The following is an 18,356-nucleotide window of genomic DNA, read 5'->3' as shown; positions in this document are numbered from 1 at the left end:
TTGGTGCTTAGTAGATAAAGACTAATCTTTGAAATAAGCAAAATGACTGAAGTCGAGAGGACCATGGAGCATGTATGGCATGCCTTCCTTTGTGCTTTAGCTCTTCTTTCTCTTCTTGGGCCTTGGCTCCTGTTTCCCTTTGTGCCTATTCAACAACCTCAGCTCATCTTTCTTGCGACTTATGCTGCTCTCTTCTTGACTTTTCCTAAGGTTTTGCCCCTTCCATCATCCTTATCTCGCTTTCTTTTGTGCTATAGTCTCTATGCTCCGTGCCTTTCTCTTTACCTGTGTGCGTAGAGCACATTGTGTATATAGGGCTTAGGGGTGTAGTCCACACGGGATTTAAGGAGGTTGGACCGTCACATAAGTGTGTAGCCCAACACACCATAGGCTTGGGTCATGTCCATGCAAGTGCGAATGGCCAAGCCAAGATTATGTAAGCATGGGACTCCTATGGTTGGGTGGACACTTCTAGGTAGTGCTCTTATGCAGTGAGCTCTAGGTGGAGGAGCAAAGACATACGATGCCTACGTATCACTTCACTAGCAAGTTTCACTTTAGGAATTTGTAAGTATGGGTGTTCCCACTAGATGAAGGGTCACATCAACTAGCCTTTAAGCTTGGTTTGCCATGTATGGAAACATTCACCAATAAATTTCTCTATTCCTTCTCACACCTTGTGCTTATGAAGGGGCCTTATCCTCGAAGACTCACCAAGACAATGTAGTGTTGTAATGTTGGGCGTGGCTGAGTCTTGGGGGGGGGGGGGGGGGGGGGGTGTTTCCCTTTTGAGTTCTTGGAGTATTGGTGTGAACCCCTTCTTGACTGTGAACATCTCTTGGAAACACTCTGATGATTTTCGGAGAGGATAAGCAAAATCTATGACTTCACTTGCAAAGCCAAGCCAAAAACTCTTATATGTCGTTATAAAGTACCCTCTATATAAATGTTAGCCATCAAGATATATGGTGCAGCCTGCCTCCTGTCCAAATTTCTTGCTAATGCAAAGATTGCATGTCCAAGTTCCAAATCCCCCAACATTCTACAAGCACTCAGCACGGCATGGAGCAGGACCAGGTCAGGTTGGAAGGGCATCCTCTCAAGCATAACTTGAGTGAAGTCCAAGCGTCCAGCACGAGCAAGCAGATCCACAAAGCAAGTAAGATGCTTTGAGGTAGATGTAATGCCAAACCATTCTGTCATAAGGTGATGAAAGTATTGGCCCTCAAGCACAAGTCCAACATGACTACAAACTATGAAGACACTACGAAAGCTGTCATCATCTGGGTATACACCTGATTCTATCATCTGCTCCAACAAAAGGAAAACCACCTCGCTCTCTCCATGTAGGGCATAACCAATAAGCAGTGCATTCCAAGCCAAGATATCCCTCGTAGACATTGTATGAAATACCCCTTCAGCATCATTAATGCTACCACATTTACCATACAGATCTACTAATGCATTTTGAAAGACAGCCACCTTCGATTCCTCTTCTTCATGGGGTTTCAAAACTTGTGCATGGACCCTTCTGCCAAGGTCCACGGCTAAAGCATTCCTACAGATGTATAAAATGCTCAAAAAAATGGCACTGTCTGGCAGCAGGCCTTGCTCCAGCATCTGGGCACATAGTTGAATGGGCTTCTCGTAGTCATTGTTCTCTGCAAATGCTAAAATTACCGCATTCCACATCACTACATCGGGGGTTACGCCATCGAGCTGCATGCGAAATAAGCAGTTCAATGTTTTTTCCACAAGCCCATGTTCTGTGTAAGCACCAGTAAGTAAGGTCCATGAGACTAAATCCTGCACAGGAAGTCGCAAAAACATATCCTCTAACTCCGTAAGCATGCTGATTTTGGAATACAGCTCAACCAATGCATTCCTGATGTATAGGTCATGTTCTACACCCTGCTTTACTGCTCTGGAATACAAAATGCGACCCATATCCACCGCTTTCAAGCTGCAACAAGCTTGCAAAGCAGACACATAAGTCAATGGATCTGGAGGTATTCCATCCTCCAGCATCTGTTCAAAGCCATCAAGTGCTTCTTTGCACTTGCCATGGTCTGCATATCCTGCTATTAGCGCTGTCCACAAAAGCACATCCCTAACTGGCATCTTGTCAAACACCTCGTTAGCCTCTCCAAATTCACTGCATTCTGCATACATGCAAACCAAAGAGGCTCCAATAAGAGGTTCTCCTTCAACCCCTTTCTCAACAATCAATGCATGAAGCTTTCGACCATCATCGAGACATTCTAGATTGCAGGCTTTCAATGCGCACACAAATGTTATATGATTTGGTGAGACACCCTCCATTTGCATGCGCTCCAAGCAGCTTAAAGCTTCCTCGTTTAGCCCTTCCTCGACATGGCCTGCTATTAAGGCAGTCCAAGAGATCACATCATGTGAGGTCTGCTCATCGAAAATGTGTCGAGATTCAGATAAAAACCCGCATCTCACATACATGTTGACCAAGGCACTGCTGACAGAAGGAACTTCATGAAATTCTCCTTGAATTATATTGAAGTGAAATTCTTGGCCCATGCTGATGGTACAAGACTGGAGAATGCAGACATACGTCCCGGCGTTCAAACATACCCCCTCATACTGCATTTGTGTCACACAATCCAAAGCTTCTTTATATAATCCTTGCTCAGTATATCCTGAGATCAGTGCATTCCAACACACTACATCTCGATCCGGTAATCTGTCAAATACGTATCGAGATTCTCGAAGGGAGTTGCACTTAGCATACAAATCCACCAAACTGCTACCAGAAAAGCGGTCTTCAAAGCCGAGCTTTGAAATTTCTGTATGTATTTCCCTGCCTTTCTCCAAGGCTCCTAGGCTGCTACAGGCTTTTAAAATCGTAAATAATGTGACAAAATCTGGGGACACTTGTATACATCGAATCTCCCATAGAATCTTTAGCCCATCCTCCTTGAGCTCATGAGCAGAGTATCCGGCAATTAGAGCATTCCACGACACCGCATCATGAACCAAAATTTTGTCGAACATATTCTGCGCATCCTCACAGAGGCCACATTTTGAATACATGTCAACCAAAGTGCTGCACACAAAATACTCATCTTCTAAACCTCTTTGTACAGCCTCTGAATGGGCTTCTTGGCCCCTACATGCATCTCCAAGGGCACTGCATGCTTGCAATACACGTACGTATGTGCCAGAATTTGGCGAAATGCCCATAAGCTGCATCTCCCTCCAAAAGCTCAAAACTTCATCATAATGCTCATACTCAGCATGACCAGTAATCAGTGCATTCCAAGAAACAATATCTTTCAAAGGAAGCTCCTCAAATACTTCTCGTGCTTCTTCAAGTAATCCACATTTGGCATACATGTCCACCAACGTGTTACCGAGAAAAATGTCTTCTTCAAACTCATCTTTCAGGATCATAGCATGAACTTCCTTGCCACAACCTTCAGCTTGAATGGTGGAGCAAGCTTTTAAAACACTAAGAAATGTTGTCACATCAGGAGGTATCCCTTCACTCTGTAAGTGCTCAAAAAAAGATAAAGCTTCTTTAGCAAAGCCATTTTCTGCATAGCCCGTAATGAGAGCATTCCATGATACTAAATCTCGATCTTGAAGCACATCAAACACCCCTTGCGACTCAACAAGAGAACCGCACTTTGCATACATGTCGACCAAAGAGTTTCCAATGAAGAGATTATCATCCATCCCATTTTTCATAATAAACGAATGCAAATTTAGCCCTTTGTCAAGGCAACCAAGCTTGGCACAAGCTTTGAGTGTGACAGAAAATGTGTACTTGCTGAGATAAACCGAATTTTCATACATCCTTTCAAATATCTGAAACCCACTACTTGCTTCCCCCAACTCAACATACCCTTGAATAAGTGATGTCCAGGAAACCTCCCTAGGATGAGGTAACCTATAGAAAACCTGTTGCGCGTCAGAAAGGCTCTCACATTGGATAAGTGTAGGAACAAGGTGATTTCCCAGCACATTGTGGAAATCAAGCCCATTTTCACATAGGTGTAAATGAATCTGCTTAGTCGTTTGGATGTCTTTATCGATTCTGCATTTCTGCAATTTGCATACGATCTCCTCAACCGAAGGCAATGGGGCCATCCATTCCTACCTACTCAAAGCTAACCCCATCCTTCTGATTGCTGATACAGAATGATGTCTAACATATGCCTTCCTCGTGAAGGCTCGAAGCCTGCATTGAGATGAAGCAGAGAAACTTCCACCATGGTCTCCATTTGCGCGCCTTTCGAAAGGAGTACAGCGAAAACCGAATTCCAAAAATTTATTCACTATGTAACCCCGTCCGTAGGGTTGCAGAGCCTAAGGAAACTGCAGTGGAAGGACGGCAGTACTGTTTTCACAAGGCAACAACGCGAAAGTACACAGCAGGTCACTCCCATTGTGACCTCTGGAATAGAAATCGGCAGGTTGGGGTCATTCGTTGGCAGGGCCTTAACGACTTAGGCCCGGTTCAGACAACGCCGCCGCAGAGAAAACGGACCTGGCAAGCTCCTATTGGAGCAAAAGTGCATACCTCATTTCCGGCCCCCTCAATGGCAAGCTCCTATTGGAGCAAAAGGCCCTCCGAAAAAATTAGCTCTTCTGCCTTACTTTTCAGCATGATGCATGGGAAGCAAGTTTCAATTGTTCTACAACGTTAGCTGATAGTGCACGGGAAGGCACATTGAGAGTGCTCTCTCTCTCTCTCTCTCTCTCTCTCTCTCTCGCTTGCACATACACTCACAATCCATTGTTCTACAACGTTAGCTAGTAGCTATAGGAAGGGGCATGAAGAGGGAGATGAGAGAGAGATAGAGGGAAAGGGAGGAAGGATTGGAAGTGGGAATGTTACACGAAGCATAAGCTGAACACTGCATCTAAATCATATTGCAATGTTTCGTGAAACAACATTTCTTTGATAGTCCAAGGTGCCCTTGTAAAGTATTGCAAGTTAAAGTGCTTAAAGTGTTGTAGTGTAGAATGTGCTTAGTTTCTAATGTGCAGTATATTTGATGTTGTGTTGAAGATGGTTACAACGAAGTGGTTATTGAAAGGGGTGTGTGTGCGCGCGTGCGCGCACGTCACTCGTCATTGGGTGCAAGAATCCATAGACTAAACCTTCATTTGTGCTTATCCCACATGATGGCAGGGTCTTAATGTACGCATTGTGTGGGGATTCACACAATGCGTACATTAAGATGAAGGAAAAGGGTAAAAATAATTTATACTCTTGTAAAGAGGACTAGCACACCTAAAGCATATTAATTCAAAAGAAATACAATTTCACGATGAAATTTTAGTACAGAGGTTAGCTAATGGTCTTGTGGATATGCAATAAGCTTAGTGATGTCAAAAACCATTGGTTGTCCATCCAAGTTTACAATAGGAACTATGACGAGCTTCTTTTATCTTATCTATACTATCTCTAATGGGGGGAGGGATTCCGGAACCCCCCTCCCTGCCACGCATCAGCAACCCATTCAACCGACGGGTGTGGCCTGCAGATCCGGGCGCAGCGATCAGAGAGAGAGAGAGAGAGAGAGAGAGAGAGAGAGAGAGAGAGAACTTGCACGAAAACATAGAGAGAGAGAGAGAGGCGAGCGGAGCCCGCAGGCCACACTAGTCTTTATAAGACGAGCTTCTTTTACCTTATCATTATAAGACAATAATTGCAATCAAAGGGACATCATGGACACAAATGGCTTGCTATGCAATTCACCATAGTTGCATACTTTATCACATAAAGTATGGATTTTTGCTCTAATGTAGACAAAATCATATGCATAAGAACAATGTAAATAAATAAATAAGGCAAGAAGGTGGGCCGTAAACCCTTTTCGAGAAATAAGTTACATAGGGATCATAACTCTTTGCATGCGATTAGTTATAGTAGTCTATAAAATTTAATATATAACCAACCAAAATGATTTTCTCATATTAAACCGATCATTTAATGTGGGAGAATAAACGGGAACAAGGGTTAGAATATAGATATGTGCTTACAGATCTATCTCAACACGGGGCCAATGGTAAAGGGGTCCAAATGAGAGATGGTATGTCAAAGAGCAAGGCTAGCTAATGGAGCTTAAATACCTTAGGGTTAGCTTCATTAAAGACCTCCGAAGGTTAGTGTTAAAAGTCCTTTGACCTTAGGCAAGCTAGGGATGTGCTTGAGGTAGGAACCCGGCCCAAGCTTGAGGTGCTCGTCGTGCTTGCTAACTAAGGTGCTTGAGGTGTTTAATGATTAAGGTGATCATCGTGCTTGCTGACTAAGGTGCTTGAGGTGTTTAATGACTAAGGTGCTTGAGGTGTTTAATGATTAAGGTGCTCGTCGTGCTTGCTAACTAAGGTGCTTGAGGTGTTTAATGACTAAGGTGCTAAGGTGCTCCATGACTAAGATTCTTGAGGGGTTAAGGGTTCAAAAAGTCAAAGCACATCCCTACTCATGAGGGGGCAAGCCCTCTTAGTAGGAGCTAGAGAGAGAAAACACACACCCTCACACAAGGCAAGCTTGGTACAAAGAAATCAATCAGGAGACTTGTCAAGCTCCTTTTCATGTTGCCCTCATAGTGTACCTAAAGCCTATTGGTTGGCCTCCCAAGGGGTCCCAATGATAATTGTTGGAATTAGGGTTACATGAAAACACACACAGCTTGGAGAAGACGAAGGAAGCTCAAGGCACACAACAGAGAGTCTATTACTTAGTGTGCAATGGAAAGATAGATAGCCCTAGAATGAATGGGCGTGTATACAATGCATGGGGGGAAAAACCTCCTAGTGAGGGAAAAAATGCCCCGGTGGTCCTAAGTGTGTTCACACACATCACTACCACATGTATATGGTAACAAATCCCCCCTGGAGTGATGCGGTGAATGAGAGCTGTCACATGAGTAAAGGGAAGTGCCATGCCCTGAGGACATGATTAGTCCACAAAAAGGGGAGTAAGCCCAAAGCTTTGCAGAAAGCTTCGAACTTCTCACAAGACAATGCCTTTGTGAAAAGGTTTGCAAGGTTTTCCTGTGTTGGCACATAAGCCAAGCTGACCTCTCCTACTGAGAGCCTCTCCCTGACTTAGTGGTAATGCACCTCAATGTGCTTTGAGCGAGCATGAAAAATTGGGTTCCTCGCAACTGTCAATGCGCTCTGACTGTTAGTGTAGATAGTGTTGGCAGTTTCCTTTCCAACACCCAAATCAGCCATAAGGCGTCTGAGCCATACACACTCAACTGTAGTTGTGAAGACTACCTTGTACTCAGCGTCACAACTAGAAGTGGCCACAGTAGTTTGCTTCTTGCTCAACCATGATATACAAGAAAACTTGTCCTAACGCTACCCTTGTTGCTTGATATGCACTAAGCACGTGATTGGCCAAGCTTGAGGAGGTCCAATCAAGTGCAAGCTAGTGCTAGAAGAGGGGGTCGACCAAAGCAAGGAGGGAGACTAGCTTGGGGGGTTCTCTCTCTCTCTCTCTCTCTCTCTCTCTCTCTCTCTCTCTCTCTCATTGTGTGAGTTGCAAAATGCAAGAGCTCCATATCCTTCTCCAAGCTTGGAGAGAAGTTGAGAGCCTACACCAACACTCTTGGCTATGGAATGCAAATCCAACCAAGAGCCATGCTCCAATGCTCAAGATTTCCATCTTCTCCATCTTCATTACTATGCTATTATGCATGCTAAGCAAGAAGAGTGATGATAAGTGAGGAACTATTTCTTTCTCCTATGAATGTTTCTTCTTCCTCTTCCCTATCCTCATTCCCTGCTAGCTCCACCTTTGAAGGTGTTTGAAGCCTTGGGACTGAGACCGGGGATGGTTAATGCTTTTACAAAGTCTATAGTATGCTCGTGATGCATGAATATTTCCATCTTCATTGCATCACCTAGGTCACAAGGAACACAAAAATTATACTGTACCAAGTCTCTCCTGATGGGAGAATCTATAATACAAAAGCCTATTGGAGGGGGGACCGGCTCCACATAAATCCGGTCCTCAATTGTTGTCAAGTTCTCTAAACTCTCTCTCTCTTGCAAAAGTATTGCTCGTGCTAAGTTAATTAAGTAATATGTTTAGGTTGCTACCGCTAATTAAGTTCACCCTCTATGTTCTCAAAGTAGCCTCACAAAAATGCTCAGTCTAATTCTCCCACTTCCTTATTCTCAAAGTTCATAGGTCATTTCCAATACATTGGTATCAGAGCCATTGGTTTCTCTTTTCTTGCTTAAGAAGAGAGGTCCTTAAGTTGTCCATGAAAGGTTGGCCTTGTTTATTGCAATAGGGTAAGTGGGACAGGATCAATTATCTTGGTTGAGAAGGACTTATTTCGAGACTATAGTCTTAATAATGGAGCCTCTCGGGGTTTGTCTTTGGCTTAACCATGATTGAGCTATTAGCAAGCTCAACAGGAACCATAATCAACCGAGCAATGTTAGACCCTCTTCACTAGTCTTTGCAATCAACAATGTCTAAACCACGGGTGTGGTTGCTTGAGGACTGATTTTCAAAGGTAAAGAAGAGTAGAGACTAAGGTTTTTGAGGGTACCAAAGCACAAAGTAATCTATACATAAGTTTAATTAGCATGGATGACAATAACCAAGAGTGTTGGAATTAGGGTTGCAAGAAAACACACACAGTTTGGAGAAGACGAAGAAAGCTCAAGGCACACAACATAGATTCTATTACTTAGTGTGCAATGGAAAGATAGATAGCCCTAGAATGAATGGGCGTATATACAATGCATGGGGGGAAAGACCACCTAGTGAGGGAAAAAATGCCCCGCTGGTCCTAAGTGCGTTCACACACATCACTACCACATGTATATGGTAACAAATCCCCCCTGGAGTGATGCGGTGAATGAGAGTTGTCACATGAGTAAAGGGAAGTGTCATGCCCTGAGGACATGATTAGTCCACAAAGGGGAGTAAGCCCAAAGCTTTGCAGAAAGCTTCAAACTTCTCATGAGACAATGCCTTTCTGAAAAGATCTGCAAGGTTGTCCTGTGTTGGCACATAAGCCAAGCTGATCTCTCCTACTGAGAGCCTCTCCCTGAATTAGTGGTAATGCACCTCAATGTGCTTTGTGCGAGCATGAAAAATTGGGTTCCTCGCAACCGCCAATGCGCTCTGACTGTTAGTGTAGATAGTGTTGGCAGTTTCCTTTCCAACACCCAAATCAGCCATAAGGCGTCTGAGCCATACACACTCAACTATAGCTGTGAAGGCTACCTTGTACTCAGCGTCACAACGAAGTGGCCACAGTAGTTTGCTTCTTGCTCAACCATGATATACATGAACTAGCAAGCATGAAACAAAAACCACTTGTGGAAACTCACATGTGAAAACAACCAGCCCAACTAAGTCCAAAAAAGCATGTAAGTTGGCGGCAATGATTCCCCCTTGGGATAAAACAAGCCAAGATGTAAAGTGCCACTCAAGTAGCAGAAAATCCTCTTGACAGCCTGCCAATGCTTAGACCCTGGGCTATGCATAAATCTGCTGACCTATGAGACTACAAACTGAATATCCGACCTCGTGGTACATACATAAATGAGGCAGCCAATAGCAAATTGGTAAAGAGTGAGATCAACAGGATCACCAGTGTCATGTAGACTCAATTTCAAACCTGTTTCCATGGGAGTGGCAATAGGTTTGCAATCCTCAAGTCCAAACTTACATAGCAATGTCTCTATGTAACTTTTCTGACACAAGGCAATACCACCATCACACTACTTAAACTGTATGCCCAAGTGATGATGCAACATCCCCAAATTTTTCATCTTGAAAGTAGCATTCAAATCAGCCTTAAATTCAGCAATATGTGCATCATTGGGACTAGTGATCAACAAATCATCCACATAAAGAACAAAAGTACATCGCCCTCACACTTGACATACAATGTGATTCTGTTGGACTGTTACGAAAGCCTCTTTTGACCAAATGAGTGTCATCTTTCTCATACCAAACATGAGGAGATTGCTTCTTCAACCCATACAAAGCCTTGTTACATCTGCACCCTTTGTCCTCTTGTCCTTACTTGACAAAACCGCGAGGTTGCGTTACACAAACTTCCTCAAATATGTCACCATCCAAGAAAGCAGTAACAATGTCTGATTGATGTACATCCCAACCAAAATGAGCAGCCAATGAACATAGAAAATGCACATTAGTCAAACGACAAGTGGGAGCAAACGTCTCTTCATAATATATTCCTTTTTGTTGTGAATAACCCTTTGCAACAAGTCGAGTCTTATGGCGATCAACCTCACCATTTGGCTTGCATTTCAACTTGTAAACCCACTTCGTACCAATGGCCTTTTTGCCAGGAGGCAAATCACATAAAGTCCATGTGTCATTTTCTATAAGTGCATCATATTTTGATTGCATGGCAGCCATCCAATTTTTTGAATTTTGTGCTTCATCAAAAGACAGAGGTAAGCTACACACAACCAAAGCATAACAATCTGATGCATAAGATGCATGGCAAGAACCTGAACGAGTACGACTAGACAAAGGTGCATCCAATTTACTGTCACGCAATGTATGCACCATCCACTTTGGCATACCTCTAGCCTGCTCATTTTCAGCACTTTCCTCATCAAGTACATCATGTACATTTGCATCATTAATAGGGTGATCTGTAAAATTTTCAGAAACCCCCATAGGCTTTACATTTGCCTCATTGGAATTTACATTCGTATTTCCACCAAAAGAGGCAACAAAGTGTCATAAATGTCATGTGAGCTTACATTAGTGTCTCTAGTACATGACAGCAAGGGCTGAACAGAATCTTCCCTAAACACAACATCTCGTGAAACCAGAATACACTTTGTTTGTGGATGATGAAACCTATAACCTTTGCTTTTAGCACTATAACCAATAAAAATACATTTGACAGCCTTATCATCCAATTTTCTGTGTTGTGTCTGTGGCACCAAAGCATATGCCAAACAATAAAAAACACGAATGTGCTCAATAGAAGGCTTTCTATCATGCCATGATTCATATGGAATAATAGATTGCAAAGCTTTCGTAGGACACCTGTTTAGTACATAAGTGGCACACATGATGGCCTCTAGCCAAAAAGAATGCAGCAAAGCTTGACTTTTGACAATACATCGTGCCATTTTCGTAAGTGACCTGTTTTTCCTCTCAACAACACCATTTATCCCACGACTAGCCAGAAATGCATTAAATTCATGAGACATATACTCCCCCCCTCGATCGTAACGAAGGGTGCCCATAGTACATTTCGAGACATTTTCAGCCATATCCAGAAATTGTTTGAAGCACATAAAAACTTCGGACTTCGCTTTAAGTGGAAATACCCATGCATGCCTAGAGTAATCATCAATGAAAGTCACAAAGTAAAGGTAATTTCCCAAGGGTGGAGTTTGCATGGGCGTGCAAACATCACTATGCACAAGCTGCAACCTGCATGTGGCCCTAATTGAACCATCCTTTGGAAACTTAGAACGCTGCATTTTACCCAAAATACAGCCTTCACAAACATGTTTGACAGGCGCTTCAAGAGGCGGCAAAGAAGCAACCATAACAAATTTCTGCAAATGCAGCAAAGTGGCAAAATTCAGATGCCCAAAATGTGCATGCCATAGTTTTGCATCTGAAATAACCCTTGAATCTGCAACTGCATTTGCAAAATTTTGTCCACACTTGTCATACAAAGTGAGGTTATACAGCCCACGGCACAAAAGGCCAGATGCAACAATTTCATCACCAAAACTTAGATCATGAACAATACATCTATCATCCAAAAGTTTGACTACAGGTCCAAGTCTTTTTTTTAAAGAAAAAGATCCTTCTATTAGTTAATGAAACTGCCCACATGGCTACAACCACCTCTTCGAGAGAGGGCTACAACAACCATGAAGGGAAGACTCTCCCAATGAAAAAACAACATATGTACAATGGGGCTAAATCAAGAAATGGGAGGAGGGAAAAGCCACATAGGTGGATGGTAGTGCCATCTGAGTACTCCTTGGACCATGGTGAAAAAAGGCCCAGAACGCCAGAGCCGAAGGAAGGCCTCTCTACGCTCCCGCATGCGGTCGGAGATGCCCTGGAGTCTCTCTAGCTGTCCGCTAAGAGTGTGGATCAGCTCTAGCCAAAGATTGCAAACAGTCTCTGCTAGTGGTACAGGGCAAGCCTCAAAGATGCGGAAACAGCGGGCCCGCCAGATGAACCAGAGTGTTAGGCCACTGATGAGCTCCCAACAGTCCTCTCTCTCAATGCACCACTCATGTGGAGTAAGCTCTGTGGTGGCAGGTTGGACTGTAGGCCCGCTCCCCCTGCATCACTATCATCTTGCTGGTGGAAGATAGCTCAAACTGAAGTGCCGGGCCCGTGAGAGTGGACCAAGCCGTTGCCCCACAAGTGTACTGCCGAGCCGTGGAAAGAGAAGGCATCAATCAAAGAACACGAAGCCACACCTACTGTGCCAAAGGGCAGTCCCAAAGACAATGATACTAACTCTCTACAACGTGGCCACAAGCTCTACACGCGACCGAGAGACCACTATGCACCAGCCAACTCCTAACTGTTGTAGCTCTGTGTGCGACTGAAACAAAGTGACTCACCTCGACTGTCTGGAGTCCCAAAACCTCTCCCAAAAAGCTGCCAGCTACTAAGGCTTCCGTGTGAGGTGTCTCCAGGACAGTCCCAATCGCTGAGCCTATCCTGGACAAAAAGTGGTAGGTACTCCCTCCGCAAACCAGGAAAGAAGACGGAGATTGGGATGTCTGCCTCCTCTACCAAAACATCCGAAATAGGGTCAAAACCATGTCTCCACTATCGAAAGTGGGCTCGAGCTGCTCGGATGGTCAATGGACTCATGGTGATGACCTTGGACGCCATCTTGGAGGTCTCAGACTCGATCTGATAGTAGCCTCGTCCGAGTATCTATACGTCCAAGATCTTGCCCACCTCTACGAGAGGGCGGGCTTGGACAAGGTCACACAGCTCTCCTCTGCTGGGTCGGGTGCCTAGAATTTTGCAGATGACAGAAGTTGCTTGCAAGCGCTCTACCTCTGCAGCTAGGCTCGCTTGCTCTATCAGTAAAAGAGCAAGTCGAATGGTGGGCTCAACGGGGTCGAGCGAGGGGGCTTTGAATGAGTCCCTCTGTGGTGGAGCTGGAGCCTCCATCTGTGTCTGTTGTTGTGGTGGAGAAGAAACGGAGAAGAGTCGAAAAGAGTAGTTCCTCTGCAACAAGCCCTGACAAGACTGCCTAGAAATCCAACACTGTCTGAGCCAATCGAAAGAACACCTTTGGGGAGAGAAAGGCTGAAAGCAAAATGAGTGGCGAGGGGGGATTGAACGAGCAAGGATAGGAGCGGGGGGGGTGGTGGAAAAAGCAACAGGTGAGGGCAGCGAACAGGGACAGTGGCGGGCGCGCGCGCGCTGGCTGAAAACTGCTGCTACAAGTAGCAAGAAGCGCACGGCAACAACAGTCCACACGCAGCAGGGGAGGGGGCGCGAAGGCAGTAGCGAAAGGGGGGTGTGAAGGCAGCAGGCGAAGGGGGTACGCGTAGGCAGTAGCGAGCGCAAGCTCAACATTCTTGGGGCTTACAAAGTGAGGTTACATAGCCCACGGCACAAAAGTCAGATGTAACAATTTCATTACCAAAACTGAGATCATGAACTGTACATTTGTCATCCACAAATTTGACTACAAGTCCAAGTCTTGCAAGTGCAGATAGAGACAAAAGATTCTTCTTGATCCCAGGCACATAAAGTGCATCAACAAGTGTGAAAGAACTTCCATTTGCAGCAATAAGCACAATCTTTCCAACTCCCTGAACCAGATAAGAGGCATTGTTGGCACAAGTGGCTGAATTCCCATGAGGGACAGACTCGAGAGAGGTGAACAATTCACGATGTGAGGTAATGTGCTTTGTAGCACCACTGTTGAAATACCACACATGTGAATCTGCAACAACTGACATGCATGCATCATGGATAACAGGATTGTAAGTGCACTCTGCACTAAAAGCCCATGCTGCATCAACATCAGTATCACAGTCTCCTTTCACAAAAGACTCAACAATGGCTGCATTTATAGTGGAACCAGCATTTACAGTGGAACCACCCTCTTTCTTCTTTGCCTCTTTGGCCTCAACTTAGGACACTACTTGATCAAGTGATCATTAGCTTTATAATAATGGAAACACATCTTCTTTTTGCCCTTATCACCAGAATTTCCAAACGAATTGCTACCAGCATAAGCATTAGGAACATATAATTTTCCACTCGCAGAAGAACCATAAGAAGTGGCTGCATTGTTGTTACCACCCTTTCTTTGAGCACGTTGTCTAGTCCTGTTTTTTTTATAGAAAGTGACTCTTGCAACAACAATGTGCACAATGCATCAAACTTGACAAATTCAGGATTTCCTTGGGTCGTGATTCTCCAAGTACTAGCAAAAGTCTGGTAAGAATCTAGCAAGGCATCAAGAACAATCTGCACAAGGGAACTGTCTGAAATGACTTCACGTGCAGAAATAAGTTGCTGATTGATATCCTTGACACCAGCAAGGAAAATGTTCATATCATCTTCCTTATTCATAATCTTCGACTCCAGCTCTTTACGCAACAATGCAATTTTTGCCTCATTGCGGCTTGCATAAAGACCATCTAGAATATCCCAAGCTTGTTTTGCAGATTTCACTGAACGAATGTGAAGAGAAATGGTGCGCTTCACAGACAACACAATCAAGTATGAGCCTATGCATCCTTTACATCCCAAACGCGCTTGTTCTATCGTAGGCAAAACAACTCTAATAACATCAATCCTTCCAGCAAAACCTGCAACATCCTCAACATCGCCTGCATCCTCAGAACCAAGACGTACATCAATGCCCTGCACAATATTCCAAATGCCCTTTGACACAAGAACATGTTGCATCATGTAAGCCCACATAGGTTAATTGTCCCCATCCAATCTGTCCTCAACAGCAAACATCTTGAACACATATGTGTTGTTGTTAGCCATGGTGAATGCTGCACCTGATGTGAAAACTGCCCAAAAAGAGGAGAAACGAATCGGGAACAACACGTGCTATATAGCACAAACCGTAGAAGACTATAAGGGACTTGTTATGCAGAAAATGACATTGACAAAAATTCTAAACAAAATGACAAAATAGCTTGTGCAGTACTGCCTGTAGTGGAAACGGAGGCCGAAATGAGCTCGAATCACAAATCTGAGCAGACTAAGCTCTACGAGTAATCCTAAAATTTTTGTTGGCCTGCGAATGCTTGCCAAAGTTCACTGAAATCGGAGAAAGTGAGCAAGTGTGTGTTGGAGCTACTGGCGACTAAGCCCGGGAGGACGCAACCTGCTCTGATACCAATTGTTGGAATTAGGGTTGCAGGAAAACACACACAGCTTGGAGAATATGAAGGAAGCTCAAGGCACACAACAGAGAGTATATCACTTAGTGTGCAATGGAAAGATAGATAGACCTAGAGTGATGGACGTATATACAATGCACGGGGAAAAAAACTTCCTAAAGAGGGGAAAAAAGCCATGGCGGTCCTAGTGTGTTCACACACATCATTACCACATGTATATGGTAACAAAGAGAGTGGAATGAACATTGATAACTTTGATTTTACACATGAAGGTGCTAATGATGATGCCCCCATGTTTGTCAATTATCTTGTTACTAGGTTGCAACAAGATATTGGCAACCTTGCTTTGCAATCCGAAGCTACTCGACAACTTCATGCTTATGGGATTTCTCGTCCTCTTCAAGAGGAGAGAGAGCTTAGGAGGCCTCTTGATGAGACCCCCCAAAAGAAGACTCTCTCCCATAAGAGAGGAGGAATGCAAAGAACCAGAAAGAAGCGAATCCCTAAGTTCCTCTGAAGATGTGGCTCCATGAAGACGATGGTCAGGACGATTTCCAACTCCTCCCAAGAGGAAACGGTCAACCCACAGTCCTTCTCCTCATCACCCCAAAAGGTAAGAGAGGAAACAAAGGAAGAAAAGGGTAAGAAAGAGGTCACCCTCTTCTCCTTCTTCTTCACCATACTCCTCTTCTGACAAAAGAAATAGCTATTCTCCTAGAGAATACAAGAGGGGAGGACATCGCAAATCTACCCTGCATGGTGAAGGTTCCAAAAGCTCAAGAAGCTCAAAGAGGGAGGAAAGAGTATCTCTTTTCTCACCTATGATGGCACCTTTGGTGCTATCGACAAAGTATTGGCCTTCATCCAACAATTTGATGCAGAATTTGGAGATGAGGGCTTCACGGAGTCCTCCAAGCTATGCCATGTAGCTATGCACTTCCAGAAATCTTCTCGTCAATGGTGAGCTAGCCTTCGTGGCAATGGCAAAGCCCCAAAGACATAAAAAACTCTATGAGTTTCCATCATGAAGCAATTCCTTGCAAGCGATGCAAAGGACAAAGTGTACCAAATGGTGGAGTTTGAAACTTCTCTCCCATGAGTCTATCCACAGATATGTGGACAAGTTTGGGATTTGCATCTCAAGGCCATTATCTTTCAAAAGATAGACTTTGCCGAGCAAAAGCAACAATTTTGTGCAGGATTACTTGAAGAGACGGTGGAATACGTCAACTCCCAACGGCCTGGTTCTATCACCAAAGTAATCCACCACACTATGGTTGCTTCGCCCATCAATTTCCAACAAGGGGCTAGAAGGAATGTCAAGCCCATGGAAAGCAAAGACAAAAGTGATGCAAAGGGGAAAACCAATGCCCAAAAATTTTCCCAAGGCAATCCTAATAACAACAACAAAAAAAATTGGTCCAAGGAGAAGGGAGTTTACAAAGGTAATTTTTAAGTGTGGGTAACAAGGACATGGCTATCGTTCTTGCCCCAAGAGAAATGCCCACAACAATGAGACTCCTAGAGCTTCCACTATCGAAGCTCCAAAAGAGGATGCTCATTGCAAAGGATTACCTCTCTCCTATGATTGGGGAAAGGTAAGGGAGCATGATGCCTTCATCTTGATTGACCCTGGCTCCACTCACAACTTCATATCAACGGAGTTGGCCACCAAATTGAGAATTCAAGCTTTTGAATGCGAGATACTATAACTGTCGATACAACTTTCAAGGGACAACAAGCCTCCGTAACTCCCTTGATTGGGAAGTTAAGGCTTCATGTCCAAAGCTACGTCGACAAAGAAGACTTTTTCATCTCTCCTCTCCAACATGAGGAAGAAAACTCTTGTGTTGTTTTTTGTGTTTTTGAAAAGTCTACAATAGAGATTTTGCATACGCATAGAATGGCCTTTCTGCTAGGAGGTGAGTCACACAATGACCAAGTATGATTCTTTATAATAGCATCATACTCAAATTGCATTGTAGCCAAGAAATTTTGGGCTTCATCAAATTATTACTATATATGTGGTAGTGATGTGTGTGAACACATCACTTAGGACCACTGGGGTATTTTTCCCTCACTAGGAGGTTTTTCCCCCCGTGCATTGTATATAATCCCATCATTCTAGGGTTAAATTATCTTTCTATTGTGCACTAATAAGCAATACACTCTTTGTTGTGTGTCTTAAGCTTCTTCATCTTCTCCAAACTGTGTGTGTATCCCTGCAACCCTAATTCCAACAATTGGTATCAAAGTAGGTTGCATCCTCTCTAGCATAGTCGACAGCACACGCCTACTCACTTTCTCCAATTTGGATGAGCTTTGGTGAGTGTCATCAAGTTGAATTTTGATCAAAATTTTGATTTCGGCTCATTTCTACCTCCATTTCCACTATAGGCAGTACTTCACAGGCAATTATATCCTTTTGTGCAAAGTTTTTTCCAGTGAAGTCCTCTTTGAGTTGTGCTATATAGCATGTGTTATTTCTACCCCGTTTTCCTCTTTTTAAGCAGTCTTCACATAAGGTGCAGTCACTCACCATGGCTGACAACAACACAGATGTTTTCAACATGTTTGCTATACTGAGGATAAACTAGATGGGGATAACTACCCAATGTGGGCTTACATGATGACACATGCTCTTGTGTCAAAGGGAGTTTGGAATGTTTTGTAGGGCATTGATGTACGTCCGCCTTTTGTGGATACAAGCTCTAATGAGGATGTTGTGGGTTTTGACAGGTCTATTGCTACTAGCATTTTTTTGCCTATGGTTGAGTAGGTTGCTTGGGATGTTAGATATCCACAAGCTCATGCATTGATTGCATTATCTATGAATCACACTATTATTTGCTCAACAAAATCATCAAAATAGGCTTGGGATACTCTGGCTGATCTTTATGCATGTCGCAATGAGGCTAAAATTGCAGTGCTACGTAAAGAGCTCGAATCAAAGATTATGCAAGAGGAAGATGGCATGG

At 43.8% G+C, this 18,356-nt stretch overlaps 2 protein-coding genes across 2 annotated transcripts; one reads left to right on the top strand and one right to left on the bottom strand.

The window, feature by feature from the left end:
• Window positions 1–608: 608 nt before the first annotated feature.
• LOC147419426 (pentatricopeptide repeat-containing protein At2g39620-like) lies at window positions 609–4,257 on the bottom strand. The gene has a single exon (XM_086505487.1). The coding sequence runs from the start codon at window positions 4,120–4,122 to the stop codon at window positions 925–927; it is 3,198 nt and encodes a 1,065-aa protein (XP_086361613.1). The 5' UTR covers window positions 4,123–4,257; the 3' UTR covers window positions 609–924.
• LOC147419425 (uncharacterized) lies at window positions 4,224–4,723 on the top strand. The gene has a single exon (XM_086505488.1). The coding sequence runs from the start codon at window positions 4,224–4,226 to the stop codon at window positions 4,680–4,682; it is 459 nt and encodes a 152-aa protein (XP_086361614.1). The 3' UTR covers window positions 4,683–4,723.
• The last annotated feature ends 13,633 nt before the right edge of the window (window positions 4,724–18,356 follow it).

The sequence above is a fragment of the Adiantum capillus-veneris genome, chromosome 29 (genome assembly GCF_014529385.1).
Source record: "Adiantum capillus-veneris isolate H3 chromosome 29, ASM1452938v2, whole genome shotgun sequence".
Classification (NCBI taxonomy): domain Eukaryota; kingdom Viridiplantae; phylum Streptophyta; class Polypodiopsida; order Polypodiales; family Pteridaceae; genus Adiantum; species Adiantum capillus-veneris.
Note: the sequence above shows the minus strand (reverse complement) of the source record. Positions and strands in the feature narration are given on the sequence as shown.